Raw genomic sequence first — 13,871 nt, 5'->3', positions numbered from 1 at the left:
TCCATATATTAAATCCTTGTATTCCAAAACTTCTTTGAGTAAAAAAACGAAGGCAACGCTTAAATCATGATTGTGCTCATTAGCATAGCAAAGTTCAGATGATCCGGTTTCACCTGATGCTCCATGTTTTGTCACCTCATTCCTGTCCTGTAACTTCAGAAGTTGTACCTGCTCTCTAGTGTTTGTGGGGAATCACTGCACTCATGTATTTCCCACTGCTTGCACACACTGAGGCACCTTTGAGGCAGGATGCCCCCCACCCCACCCCTCCAACCCCCATGGTGCAGGAAGAGAACCCCTCAGTGGGGTTTGTGTTGCACTTTGAAGCGACGGCTCAGCAATATTGCTCTGATTGGTAAATTCTTCCTCACTTGGAGATGCTCCCACGGTCACATGACTGGGTTATATTGTGCGTCGTGTGTGTAAAGACTGTGCGCACTTTGTAACTGACACATTACCCTCTTTGCGTTATTGTGTAACTGTAGGAGCACTGTGTATTATATTAATACTGATGTGTGACTACCTGTTTGGTAAGATATAAAACACAAGATGTTTATCACGTGTTGAATCAAAGTATTACATTTGTGCTTTTCTTACTCAAATTAGTAGCATATAGTCAGTGTTAATCTGCTCTTTATTCCTCAGCAGATCACTTAACATGGAAGCATAAACCCACAAATGAATGCGTAACGACTCTAGAATATCCATGTTTACAACTGTAATAATAAATCTGAAATAAACACATCTGATTTGATCTTTTTATTATACTGATTCGCTGATTTGCTCCCCAATTTATGATTTTTTTTTACAGTCAAATCTTCGAGTACTTCATTGATGGACGCCGCAAACACATCAAAGTCGACTAAATGTGGGGATGGCGAGGGAGGGATGAGTTGTGAGCTAATGTTCCTTTTTTTGGCAACCGACAGCCTGGCGGGGTCAGAGTGCAGAGTGAGGGGCCAGAACACCTGAGGACACCTCAGGTGCACTTGTTCATGCACAAGAGCAGCTCCATCCTCATGGCGATGCGGGTGTGCCAGCCCAGCGGCAGCAGGCGGATGTAGCGGGCCACGATGGGAGGGCGCAGCAGGTTCTGGACGGTGGAGGAGCGGTCGGAGTTCCCATAGAAGACCTGCAGAGAGAGAGAAATTAGCCTTAAACCACAGCCAATAATGTGGATCCTCATAACGTTCAGTTTCCCTCAGGAATTAATCAGGAATTTAAAAAAACAACAACAATGCAATGAAGCAAGTGTGGAATCAGCAAGCAGGATTTCTACTGTACAAATATCCAACTTGAGGTAAATGTAGATGTGCTGATGAACCAGGTTGGTAAAAGTGCAACTTTCCCCCATAAATAGACTTTACAAGGTAAATATCAATTAAATGGGATTTAATCTGGAATATGCGTGCAAGTATGCGCTGTGTACTGGTCACCACAGCTTGCACACTGGCCAGTCACACACAGCTTACTATGAATAAAAACTGTTTCCATTGAGTTGCCCCTGCTGTAGCTCTGACGCCATGGAAACGGGACGGCACTTGGGTAAAGCAGTCAGAACACCTTGTTACTCAGTGAGCAGAGCTGGTGTTGTGTGTCCTTACTCTGTTGTTTCCAGTCTGGTCTTTATAGTAGATCCAGTTGAGGGTTTCCACCGAGCGATACAGAACGCTGTACTTGGTGATCCATTCATCGGCGTCACAGCGACCCTGGGTGAGGATTCCTGACACAACCCCTGTCTCCTTCAGGTCAATCTGGAACCACTGGTACTGGTCGTTAAACTTGGAGAGCCATGCGCACCTGTACAACAAATACATCAACATGTGGTCATTGTGTTATATTTACTGGGGAAGGGGGGGGGGTTGCAGCATACCCGAAACCTTGGTTGTTGAGGCGGGCCTTTTCCGGCATCCAGGAGGAATACCAGCCACCATACTGGTCCTGGTTGGAGCAGCTGATCTGGTCTGATGTCACAGATCCAGCCTCGAAGCCCAGAGCTCTGTGATAGGGACACTCTGAAGAGAATGAGGCAACGAATGAGCATTTTAGCAACTCATCAAAGTAAAACACCTCATGTGATGAGTGCTGCTCTGTCCAGTATCATGTCATTAGGGGACGGGCCCTAATTTTAGATCCCTAATCTGATCATCACATTCCTGCACCACTAATGAGATTATCTTTATGTGTGTGTTCTTACCTCTCATCCACAGATACAGTACATCCACTAGAATAGTCAGTTTAAATCCCCCCCCACAATGAGGTGATTTAAGGGTCCAGTCTGGTTTTTGGTTTGTTCTAGGAAGCACTCATCAACTGGAGGTGTCACCAGTTACCCAATCCAGTTACAGGCCAGAGAAGCCTCATTTGTGAATGCACCATACATTACATGTTCTATAACAAATATAAATGTTTGAGCAGAATTTCCACATGTCACAAAGCTCTTATAGTTTTTTTTTTTACATGACATTGTACTTAAATGACCTCTGCAGGCATTAGAGCTCTCTTGGGATGTGCTGGGAGAGACGATAGACAAATCAGGGGCAATTATGTTGTCTTGTCAACACGGAGCAAAACCTGGGAGGTATTTCAGCACCTTGGTGAATCGATGGAAAGGAGAACTACGGTAGGTGGGGCCCTGCTTCATGTAAAATTTCTTTAATCATTTGTTTGTTTTTCTTGTTGTTTTTTTTTAATCCACTTAAAAATCCACATCCAAACCCACTAATTTGGCCCAGATGCATCAGAGATTTTTACAAAATAATATTACTTCACTTAATTAAACAGGAAGTTTAACAGAAGTTAAAAAAAAAAACACGATTTCGATTAGAGGGCTTTGATTTAATTGCAAAAAATCGTAGTAATGAGATCAGAGAAAAAGCCCCAGATGAGGTGGAGAGCAGTCTAGGATGGAACCATCTGCTGGCTGCAGTCACACCAGCTGTAACCTGGGGATGGAAGGCTGCTCATCATTAAGGGTTTTAAACTTGGCCTGTGACACGCTAGCTCACCTGGCATGCAATGGAGTAGATGAGCCTTTGGCGGTGGAGGAGACGGTGAGGTCAGCAGGACGGGCTGAGTGGCGGTGGCAGGGTTGCGTGTGGGTGATTCAGCAGATTCGCAGTCACAGGTGCAGGCTTTAACGCTCCCTGTCCATGTTTCCACCTCCTGCTCCTCCTCCTGCAGTTCTTCCTCCTGGACGGCCTCCTCCTCCTGAAAAACACGCAGCTTTATTTGCAGCTTGTTTAAACAGTCAACCTTTTTTGGTTGGCCTTTGTTGGCTTTCTTTCTTTTTTGAAAGAAAGCCAACAAAGGCCAGTTGAGACTCCTTTTAGGTCCTTTACTGGGCTCTTACCTGCTGAGAGTGAACAGTGATCAGTGCTGCACCACATGGACAGATGTGCAAAATGTGAAAGCAGATAGTAACATTAAATATAAGAGCCGAAAACCAAACAGAAACATATATCTCATTTATTGTTAAATCTATGTCTAAAGGTATGTGTTTTTAAAAAATACACATCTGATGTTAAATTTAGGAAAAATATATACATACATAGGTGAATGTCACTGATGCATTCATTTCAATTACCAGTGAATTTAAATTATTTACTTTACTAAGAAATTAACATGTTAAATTAAAGAGAATTACAGCTGAGAATGCAGCCTGTTATGATGCTGCAAATAAAGACTAGCCAGAAACATGTGGTTAGAGAGCAGCTAAAAACAGGTTTTCCCTGAAAATATAGTCAAAAATTATAGAACTTTAATGCCAAAGTAAATGTTATGCTTTACCTATTCATGACGATGACATCAAAGTAGATTTTCAGTCTAACGGGCTAAAGAGTTATCGTTTGTTTAAAATGGTGACTGACAAGACTTTTGTTTGCCATAAAATAATGACCCTTCGTGTCGATCAGTATGACCTACCCTGACATATCAGAAGTAAGAACAGCACAGCAGCACATCGAGCGGTGCCCTCCATCCTCCTCTTCAGTCGCTCTGGAATGACAGAGTATGTGCACGTTAGTAGATTACTGTAATCCAGCAGACCGTGGTGGCTTTATCCAATACAATGTTTGGGCTTTAGACATCTTCCTTATGTCTTCTGGGTGTAATCCTGTGCTGGAAACCATTTATTTTAATTGTTAAAGCTGAACATCTTCTTGGTTATGGTCCATATTCAGGTCACATCAGTGTGGTAATGTATATCAATATGAAACTGAAGCCCATGTCTACAATGTAAGCAACAATGTTAATGACAAGAAAGTGATGCACCCAGTCAAAGAATCAAGCCGCTCACAACTCTCAGCATTTATTAACATAAATAACTAATCAATATTACTCTTTGTTGTGCTGTGTTGACAAAAGGACAAATGTCAACAATGACACAAGGTTTTCCTTTCTTGGTAGGAGTGTGTTTGCTCACCTTTTGCTAAAGAGATAAGGGAATCCAGCTTTATTCAAACTTGGACACTTCTACCTAACATAAAGTTAGATATTGTTAATATGAATCTTGATAACCCTGGTAGAATTTATTCTTATATATAAAAGGCATTTAGAGGATTTTCCAAAAATGTATATTTAACAACAGTGGGCAGAAAAGCTTAGAAATACCCGAGAATGTCTTGCCCTCTATTTAAAAATTCAGCAGGTTTTTCTGAAGGGGAGGTTTTTATACAGGCGGAAATCTTTCGTGGCTCCTTGTTGATTGACGTATCGACCAGCCAATTATCTCTGTAGTTCAGAGAAAAGGGATCATTTGGGCGGAGCCTTTTAGAAGATTTCCGCCAATAAAAAGCCTTGTCAGGGCGCCATTAGCCAATCAGATGCTTGACACCTTCTGGTCGCGCTGTTTCAGGGTGGCGTTGGCTGCCTCATTTATCTAGGGCAGAATACTCTGTTGGTAATCATGGTAAGTATTTTTTTTAAAACGTATTTTTCTTACATTTATAACCAATCAAACGCTTGTTCTCGTGTTCTGCTTTAAGCAGGTTCGTCGTTGGTTGAACGGGCTAATGCTAGAGGCTGAATAATTGTGTTACACTTCCGTTACTGTGTTATAATTAACGGGAATGAAAAATATACTTTGCACGTTAAAGGTGGCTTTTATGTTGGGTCTTAATACGAGAGTTCCCGGACCAGCAGGGAACAGCATGTGTAGTCCCTTGAAGGAGTAATTGCGAACATCAGGTGAAACTGCGCTGTTTATCTTTAACACATGGCATCACAGCATCCTGTTCCATTAGTTGGGTTACAATTACTGTATTATCATTACGGCACATCCTCATTTTAAACTTCCCCAACAATGACTCAGCTCTCTAAAAGTTTTTCAAGTCTATTGCTCAATTTGAGTGGACCAAGCATCATGCGGTTGGCATATTTTGTTCCTACTTTACACGCAGTTTGAGACACACCCATACATTAATAACAAGTGATTTTTTTTTGAATGCAGGTGAATAAGTAGCAGTTAAAATAATCCCCACTAATATTGGACTAGGATCCTCACTTGTGTCTGCTATCATTGCAGATGCAGTTCATGCTGCTGTTCAGTCGCCAAGGCAAGCTCCGGCTCCAGAAGTGGTACGTGCCCTTATCTGATAAGGAGAAAAAGAAGATCACCAGAGAGTTGGTGCAGACCATCCTGGCTCGAAAGCCCAAGATGTGCAGCTTTTTGGAGTGGAGAGACCTGAAGATTGTGTACAAGCGGTGGGTAGGAAAAAGACAAAAGGGTTTTGTGGATGATTGCACACGTGAATAGAACGTTTCACTCTTGCCTGAACAATTTGTGGACCTGTCATTCACTGGCCTGGCTCGGTAAGAGAATCAGGGTTATCGGAGAGATGCTGGCATCAGAGCCATTCATTTGACTTCATTAGGTCCCGTTGCTGTGCCAACAGAAAGACTGGCAGACTGTGGCGATCCCAGGTGACCTCACCAGAGAGGAACTTTAAAGTAGTTCTCATGAATGACTTTCACTTTTTTAAATGCAGTTTGTTTTTCATGCGTTGTTTTGATATTTTTATACACGTCTCCCTTGGTAGCGGGTCATAAGCATTGTGTTTTGCCAACTAAAGGTTCCCTAAATTAATCTTTTTATTTCCTGTTTTTCTTTTACATAGAAAGTATTTCCTTTAATCAAGTGGGCGCACTATGATGAACACAGCGGTGGAGTTTACTGTCGGATTGTTGCACAGTTTCTTTGTGAAGGCCACAGCGGAAGCTTGTGCGTCAGCCGCAGGGAAAATTGCTGCGTCGTTCCTCTGGCGCCACAGACAACTTAAGACTTTTTTTGTTCTTTCAAAGCTGGACTAAAACCTTCATTCCAGCGTTCAAGATTTCAAAATTCGCCATCAAAGAAGCCAACGCATTCCTGAAATCTTGTGTTTGAGAATTAGCCTGATGGCTGCGAGGGATCAAATGCCCAACGTCTTTATTAGCCAGTCGTCACATGCTGAAGAGCACCTCAGGGATTATTAGGATAAGGAGCCACAGCAGAATGAGGCTTAGCTCATATCCGGCTGCTCTCTTTCATAAGAACAGTAAACGCTTGTTAAAAACATACACACGTTGCACAAATGCTCTTCATCTTGACGCTGTTGACAAGATAATACGGAGTTAATGTGTTGCAGATACGCCAGCCTGTACTTCTGCTGTGCAGTAGAGGACCAGGACAATGAGCTCATCACGCTGGAGATCATCCACAGATACGTGGAGCTGCTGGACAAATACTTTGGCAGCGTAGGTTTCTGCTTGTTTTACGTGGCGATTTTAGCGTCCGGTTTTTTAATGTTGTTATTGTGAACAACAGGTTTGCGAGCTAGACATTATTTTCAACTTTGAGAAGGCCTACTTCATTCTGGATGAGTTCCTGCTGGGCGGAGAAGCTCAGGAGACGTCCAAGAAGAACGTGCTGAAGGCCATTGAGCAGGCAGACTTACTACAGGAGGTAAGGCCACCTCATGACCTCTATCATATGTGCGGTCACATTTATTTAGCTGATTTTTCCAGCGTACTCTTGCAGTGTGACCATTCAGACATTCGCGGTTATGTGATGAATTCTTTATTTGACATGTGGATTGATGGACTTTGTTACACTCTAAACCTCTGAAAACCTACTATAACTGATTTATGTCTTAAATCTTTACATGGTGATTTTTGAAGGTTGACCAAAACAATGTTCATGGTAGTTTGTTTCAGCGGATTAGACCTAAATGCTAATTAGATTTTAGGTTGTCGTGAAATTGGACCTAGCGATTACAAAATAAACTTGACAACTGGAACTAGAGTCCCTTTTACTTTACCAACCTAAAGGCTGTCCTTTGCAACGGTTACCTGGATGGAGATCATGATCCAGAGGATTTTAACAAGAGCGTGAGACTTTTTGTGGTTTCCCTTTTTTTTTGGCCAGTGTTTCGTTGTCCTTGATGTTATTTTCCTAATGCTGGCCCAGCTGACCTTTTCCTCTGTTTATTCTTTAACGCTGTGATTTTCAGAATATTGACTTTCAGATGCGCCTCTTTTCAGGTACAGTTTGTTAAAAAACCCCAACAATAACCCAAAGTAGTGTTAGAATGGTAGCCTAGCTGTTCTTTAGTCACCAAACTAAACCAAACCCAGCAGCGTTGCCATAGCGATTTATAGTCTTCTCCTCCCTCTCAGAGTCCCCGCAGTGCATTGGTTCCACATTTTTGTTTTAGTCATGCGCATTTTGCTTGCGCTCCGGCCCACAAAACCTTTTCAACCTTGGTTGTCACTGCTACACACGCGCGCCCGTTTGGTTCAGACAATCTGCAGACATTGGAACTGGAGACACTAATGTCAAGCAGCAGCGTGTGTGACGTGCAGCTTCAGAAGGTGTGTCAACACTTCCTAATACATGGCAGCACAGCGAGTAACAAAAGCCTGACACATTCTTGCGATTTTCACCACGTGTGACATTGTTTTAGTGAAAATGAAGAGTCCTTTTTAGGAGCCTCTTTTGTGTCTTCTGCTTCTCTCTGACAAACATGAAGTCGTTGTCCTCTCTGCAGCTGCAGAAACAGGGTTCGGGTTTTTTATGTTCTTGCCTGTGTTATTTATTGCGTCCTTGGTTTTAGCTGATTATTTACTTGATTGATTTGAGGCGTAACGGTCCGACGCATCATAGCTAACCTGCAGGCCGACGTTTAAAGAATTTGGCTTCTGCTGTTCAGCCGAGTGTCATTTCCGAGGACAGTCCTGTCTTTCACGGACTTCAGCGGCTACAGTAGCCGTGCAGGAGAGAACGTCCTGTACCGTCCTTCTGAACGGCGCCATCAGGGTACAGTTCCAGAACTGTAGCCGCTGTTCTCACTTTGAAAGGGATGAGGTCAGACTCAGCAGAGCGCTGGAACAAATTGACCCCGAGCAGGAGAGAGTGAGAGTTCACTGCTTGATTCTGTATTCGTAGAGCCAGGGTGAAGACTGGGGAGCTTTGCCAAATGAAGAGCTCATTTAAGATTTGTTCGCTACCTCCAGCCAGGCTTTTTGGTAATTACCAGACTGGTACAGTCAGTCTATCAGCATGGGTTGTTTTCTCCCCCAGGTCTCGTGGACGTTAACTGCATGTCAGTATGACTCTCCTAACGCTGACTCCACAGTGTAACGCAGAGGCTCGTCACCAGCATGAACTCTAACGTGAATGTCTGACTAACAGGCGGCGCAGCTCCAGCTCATCTTACAGTACCGGATAAACATCCTTTCATTATAATCCCACAGGGATGTGGTCGGATTAATAACCAAGGTCCTGTTTGCCGCGTTTGGAAGATCTATTTACTGGAACAAGACTTTTTTGGGGATCTAATGATAAAATTCCAACAATTTGACTCCAAATTGAGAAGAATTGGAGCGAAATCTAAAAAACGAGCTATCATCACAGTGTTTCTTGGTGTTTCTGATTAAAAGATCTAAACGAGGTGTGTCTTTATCTAAAGTGAACCTTGAGCACATTTGGGGCGAGGGCCCGATTTGAAGGCATTAGTAAGTGCAGAGAGCATAATTACATAGTAGGCATACCACAGGAGATTTGGGTCATTATTTTAATAAGCGTTAATGAAACTTTCCTCAGGAGCTGGCCATTACCATAATGCCAGCCAGCAGATTTTAGAATAACGACTCCACTCCTGGTTGTTATGCCGGTGCACAGACTGTCTCCTCAACACACCCTGTAGAATCATAGATCCTGTGATTTTTACCCTGATCCACACTGAATGGCAGTGTTTTACTCTGCTTATTGTGTCCTCATAAAACTCTGCCTCACAGGTGTGATGGTCCCAAATATGGTCTCTGAGTCCTCTGGTCTTTTCCAGAACTAGGCCGACTGAGGTGATTACTGTTTGTCTGTGGATTTAGGCCACTTGTAATGTGTCAGTTGCCTGTTCATAGCAGTGGGGTGTGTGAGACTGTCTGTAGTTGGATCTTCTAGTCTGTAGAGTTTATATGGTCCACAGTTCAGCAACAAAGTTTGTCCCAGTTTGTCCCAGTGTCTCAGTGTATCATGTGTAACACTTATCTGTTTTCGTCCCTTCACTGAATAACATTAGGAAACATTTACACTGAAGAGGGGACAGATGACCTCCAGAGTTTGTCCTGAATAAACTCCCACTGTTCACATTAACTTCAGACTGAACACTTTACGATTAGATTTGATGTTTCTTGCTGAGAGTCTAGAATTTTCCACAGAACAGCAAAAAACAAACACACTTCAGAACTACTGCAGACTCATCATCACTAATGCATATTACTTTATATTGAAGCTACTAATTGAATTTAGAATGTTCTTTCTTCTGTTTGTTTCCATTCGTTCTGGATATTTGATACTTGTCAACAGCTCAGAAGGAGATGTAATCTTTTTAATATCTACATGTTTTTCAAGTAAAACCCAACCAAACAACAGCCTCATTGGTTAATTCCTCCATTTCCAGTAACTCTCAGCAAGAACGAGAGTTCCTCTCTTGTCCTCCCTCGTCCATGTGAAGGCTTCTGATAGTCTGAAGCTCCATCGCCTGCATGTTCTGTGAATGTCTGTGTGAGCTGAGCCTCCCCGACTGTCTGCTGCCTCCTCGTCTAAGCAGTGTGCGTTTCTCTCCTGCAGCCTCGTCACGAGTACTTTAGCGTGCCTGTGTACTGACTGGCTGCCACCGCTGCTGCTGCCGCTGCCGCCGCCGCCGCCGGTGATGCCACCGCTGTCCGCCCTGCATGCTGAGCTCCTCAGTGCCTGGCCCCTTTCTTTCTGCTCTCTCAACACCTGCCATTGTCCTTGGTCGGTGGGGCGGGACAGTACTCGCCGGTCACATGACAGCAACATGATGCAGTATAGTCTCCATAGTTACAGTAGATTGTAATTGTTCTGAACAATGAGAACATTCTGATGGCTGAATTAGGCTTGGATATGTAATAGCACAGCATTTATGGTGCTATGTTGTGACCCGCCTGTCTTCTGTCCCCTTGTTGTTTCCATCACTGCTCCAGTTCAAGGCCCCGCTCTTATTGCTGCCGGGACCCTTCAGGCGTGCACGGAGCGCCACGGCGATCCCACAATGCTCTGTTTGTACTTTTGGAACCTTTTTGCCCTTCATAGACTAGCAGATTCAGATAGCGGCTCGTGTCACACTAGTGAGGTAGACAGGCCTCATGTGTGATGCACAAAGCCGGTAACCATTGTTGCTGTGGAGCCCAGCAGTTTCAGGTAACACTGGCAGCTTGGGCGGGGGGGGGGGGGGGGGCATCCTCCTGATGGTCAACACATCTTTTCTGTTCTTGCACTCTAATTAAATCTGAAATCTGCTAGTTTATGGTGGCAGTTTATGTTTAGTTATGGTTATCTGTTTAAAATGGAATAGCAGAAGTGTGCAGAGCAGGTCTATGTTCTACTTTAAAGCCCCCCCCCCCAACAGGGAGAGAGTGGGCTGCCTTTGGTGTGTCTCCAGATAGCTGTTCACACCATGAGTGTTTATAGGAAGTAGAAAAAAAACCCTCCTTTTTAAGAGATTTTCAAATAACCACAAATAAACATTTTGCGGTTTCAAATAACCACAAAATGGAATATTTTTACATGATTTTGATATAAATTCAGGCTTCATATTAAAGTATTTATTTTGTCAGTGGGCAGATTGCTCATCTGCCCATTTTAGTTTCTATTTTATTTCATTATTTCTGGTGTTCTCATTAATGTTGCATTGAGTGACCACATTAGACGCTGTGTTCGTCTGTTCTTCCTCATGTAGATGTCACAAACTTTTGTTTCCTCCAATCACATCTTCAATTACATTTTTTTTTTCTTATTTTGAATTATTTGTATTTTTTAAGGAAAGAAAAGAAAAACAAATGCTAATAATATAACCTCTTCTGTGTTTGTAGGCTGTAGATTTGAACAGTTGGAGACATTTTGGATGCTTTTCTGTTGCTTTAAGCATCCTGACAAAGCCAACATTTGTTTTTAGTTTTGGGTGAACTATCCCTTTAATTAAAGACCAGACTCAGACACACATATAAACACAAGACAGTAACACAGTAGATTCTCAATGTTCTACATGATATTTGTAATACTGTAGACTAGTAGACCTTGATTATTTCATCATTTAGCCAAGAATACCCTGGTAAGGTTTTAGGATTTGAATGTATTGGTCAGTAAATCTCGTTTTGATTGATTTGGGACAAAACTGATATTTATGGATTAGAATTCAGTCAACCCATTTGATGTTTTACTGTTTGTGCCCCGAGAAAGAGATGAATAGATGACACTGGATCAATGTAGCGGGCAAATAAATAAATTGTTGACTGTTTGAAGTGATGCCTTTCTTGAATATTCATTTCTGGTCCCGGTTTTATGCTTTTTAGTGGTCATCAGTTTCCCACATGGTAATGTTCCAACCTCCATTTGCTTTACAGAAAGATTTTGTATGCCAAGAGAATTTGTCCCAAATGAAAGATGCATATTTGATGAATAATACATGATTTATCTTACAAGATCTGGGCTGAATATTTAGCATTGATGCTTCGGGGGGGTTCTCTGTCAGTGTTTTTTTTTCTTGTAAAACTAAAGTAGAATTTCTGTTTCCCTGCTCTGATTAAACATCTCTCTTTGCTTTGTGCTGAACCTTTTTAGGATGCCAAAGTAAGTACTTTTTCTTTCTAACACAAACCGTCCGTTCACTACACCAGTACTAATGTTACAGCATGATGAGTGACAGATGACTTGTAATTACATTTGAATTACACTTTGTATTCCTTTCATTTCAACATAACTTCCTTAGTCATGTGTATTTAAATCTACACTGTAGAAATTTGAACAAACTAGTTTTTTTTTATGCACACGGGCTCCTGGAATGTGTCGCTACATCCAAACACACACCCTTGTATTTCCATTTTTGTGAGGCCTTCATCAACACATTACCTAGCTCCTTAACGTAACGCCAACCATCCCAACCAGCTCCCTGACACTGACCTAAACTCAAATCTAACCTCAACATAAAACCATATCTTAACCCTCAAACAGTCCTTTGTGAGGACCAGCCAAAATGACCTCACTTCCTGAAAATGACCTCATTTTGCTTGTGCTGGAGGTGAAACATCCTCCGTTAGTGGGACCAAAAATATAACAGCGTATGCGACCATAGAGTGCATGTGCATGTGTGTGTGTTTTAAATAATGCATTATTGAACTGTCCCTCCCCTCACAGGATGCAGAGACCCCACGCAGTGTTCTGGAGGAAATTGGACTGACATGAACAGAGTACCACCCACACACTCTATTAGCTTCTCTGCTGTGTGTAGTAACATCTTTAATACACCTTTTCACCCCTCCCCTCTCTTTCTCTCTTTCTCACACACACACACACACTAACACACGCACTTTTGGTTAGGCAGCGATGTAGCACTCTTTGGAGATTTCTGAGTTATTATCTATTCAGATTGATGACTGTTACTAAAGGGAAATGCAAACATTTGAAAGTTTCGTTAGTTAAGTTCAAATCAGGACACTTTACTGACCAAACCAAAACCAAATTTTACCAAAGCTGTTGGAAGCACTATACCCTGTGATGCATATTTAATGTTTCTTTTTTTGAGGAAATCTCGAGTGTGTTTGAGTATTGAAATGATATATTTAAAAGGGAAAAATCAAAAGCATTATAATTACAAAGCCAAAGGATTCTGTATTGTCAAGCTATATTTTTTATCATTGCAAATTTTGCAGATTAAAAAAAAAAAAAGCTGCACTAGAACACCACTGTAGTTTGAACCCAAAGGATCTATTGGTTCCTAACAGCAGACTCTCACTTATTATTGAATGCCTTAACAGCTGAAAGATGTCCACTAGTGTCAAATGAATCATTGATGTCAATGATGTTTATTTTAATACTGGATTGTTTGCAAAAACCAACCTTTTGCATCACGTCAGTAATCAGTGTGCGTTTGCTTTAATTGATCCGGATCTGTCTGATCCTGTTGTGGTAAAAACATCTTTTCATGGAGTATTAAGTCACTGATTGACCATTAGAACAGTATGTATTATATATTATGAAGTGCACATGAGAAGCTGCAACTCCATGTTCATATAAAATGTTTAAATAACAGTGAAGTATTGAGGAATTAAAGCAGCATTTTCTGTTACTGCACATGGATGCCTTGGACAAAATCTCTGAGCTGTACGTATTTATGTAGCGTTGACATGTCATTTTCCTTCATTGACTTGTTTGCCATGTTGAAGCACTGTAGAATCTATTCTATGACAGATTTGTGCCATCCTGTTTAATCGTGGCTAAAACTGCATTAGTGCAACATGTGAGAGTTACTGGACGTCCTGCAAGAAACACTGTGGTTTATTATTTGAATCTAAATGTGAATAAAAGGATCTTA

The 13,871-nt window shown here is 42.0% G+C and overlaps 2 protein-coding genes across 7 annotated transcripts; one reads left to right on the top strand and one right to left on the bottom strand.

Annotated features, from left to right (window-relative positions):
- Nucleotides 1-560: 560 nt before the first annotated feature.
- On the bottom strand, nucleotides 561-4,541 carry LOC101067862 (retinoschisin). Its single transcript, XM_011614517.2, has 7 exons — nucleotides 4,424-4,541; nucleotides 3,925-3,996; nucleotides 3,353-3,378; nucleotides 3,009-3,210; nucleotides 1,874-2,015; nucleotides 1,605-1,800; nucleotides 561-1,132 (listed from the first exon to the last, which is right to left on the bottom strand). The coding sequence occupies exons 2-7, from the start codon at nucleotides 3,977-3,979 to the stop codon at nucleotides 980-982; spliced, it is 774 nt and encodes a 257-aa protein (XP_011612819.1). The 5' UTR covers nucleotides 3,980-3,996; nucleotides 4,424-4,541; the 3' UTR covers nucleotides 561-979.
- Nucleotides 4,542-4,817: 276 nt separating this feature from the next.
- Nucleotides 4,818-13,133, top strand: LOC101070548 (adaptor related protein complex 1 subunit sigma 2). 6 transcript variants are annotated; one of them, XM_029828878.1, is made up of 7 exons: nucleotides 4,818-4,909; nucleotides 5,525-5,703; nucleotides 6,627-6,735; nucleotides 6,806-6,943; nucleotides 8,426-8,505; nucleotides 12,122-12,130; nucleotides 12,695-13,133. In XM_029828878.1, the coding sequence occupies exons 1-5, from the start codon at nucleotides 4,907-4,909 to the stop codon at nucleotides 8,471-8,473; spliced, it is 477 nt and encodes a 158-aa protein (XP_029684738.1). In that variant the 5' UTR covers nucleotides 4,818-4,906; the 3' UTR covers nucleotides 8,474-8,505; nucleotides 12,122-12,130; nucleotides 12,695-13,133. The 6 variants fall into 6 exon arrangements, 5 of the variants coding, with proteins under 5 accessions (XP_029684738.1, XP_029684737.1, XP_003973886.2 ...); XM_029828877.1 differs by lacking the exons at nucleotides 8,426-8,505; nucleotides 12,122-12,130; nucleotides 12,695-13,133 and adding exons at nucleotides 7,491-7,521; nucleotides 9,277-9,339; nucleotides 10,109-10,978; XR_003886419.1 differs by lacking the exons at nucleotides 8,426-8,505; nucleotides 12,122-12,130; nucleotides 12,695-13,133 and adding exons at nucleotides 9,277-9,339; nucleotides 10,109-10,978.
- The last annotated feature ends 738 nt before the right edge of the window (nucleotides 13,134-13,871 follow it).

The sequence above is a fragment of the Takifugu rubripes genome, chromosome 20 (genome assembly GCF_901000725.2).
Source record: "Takifugu rubripes chromosome 20, fTakRub1.2, whole genome shotgun sequence".
Taxonomy (NCBI): Eukaryota; Metazoa; Chordata; class Actinopteri; order Tetraodontiformes; family Tetraodontidae; genus Takifugu; species Takifugu rubripes.
Note: the sequence above shows the minus strand (reverse complement) of the source record. Positions and strands in the feature narration are given on the sequence as shown.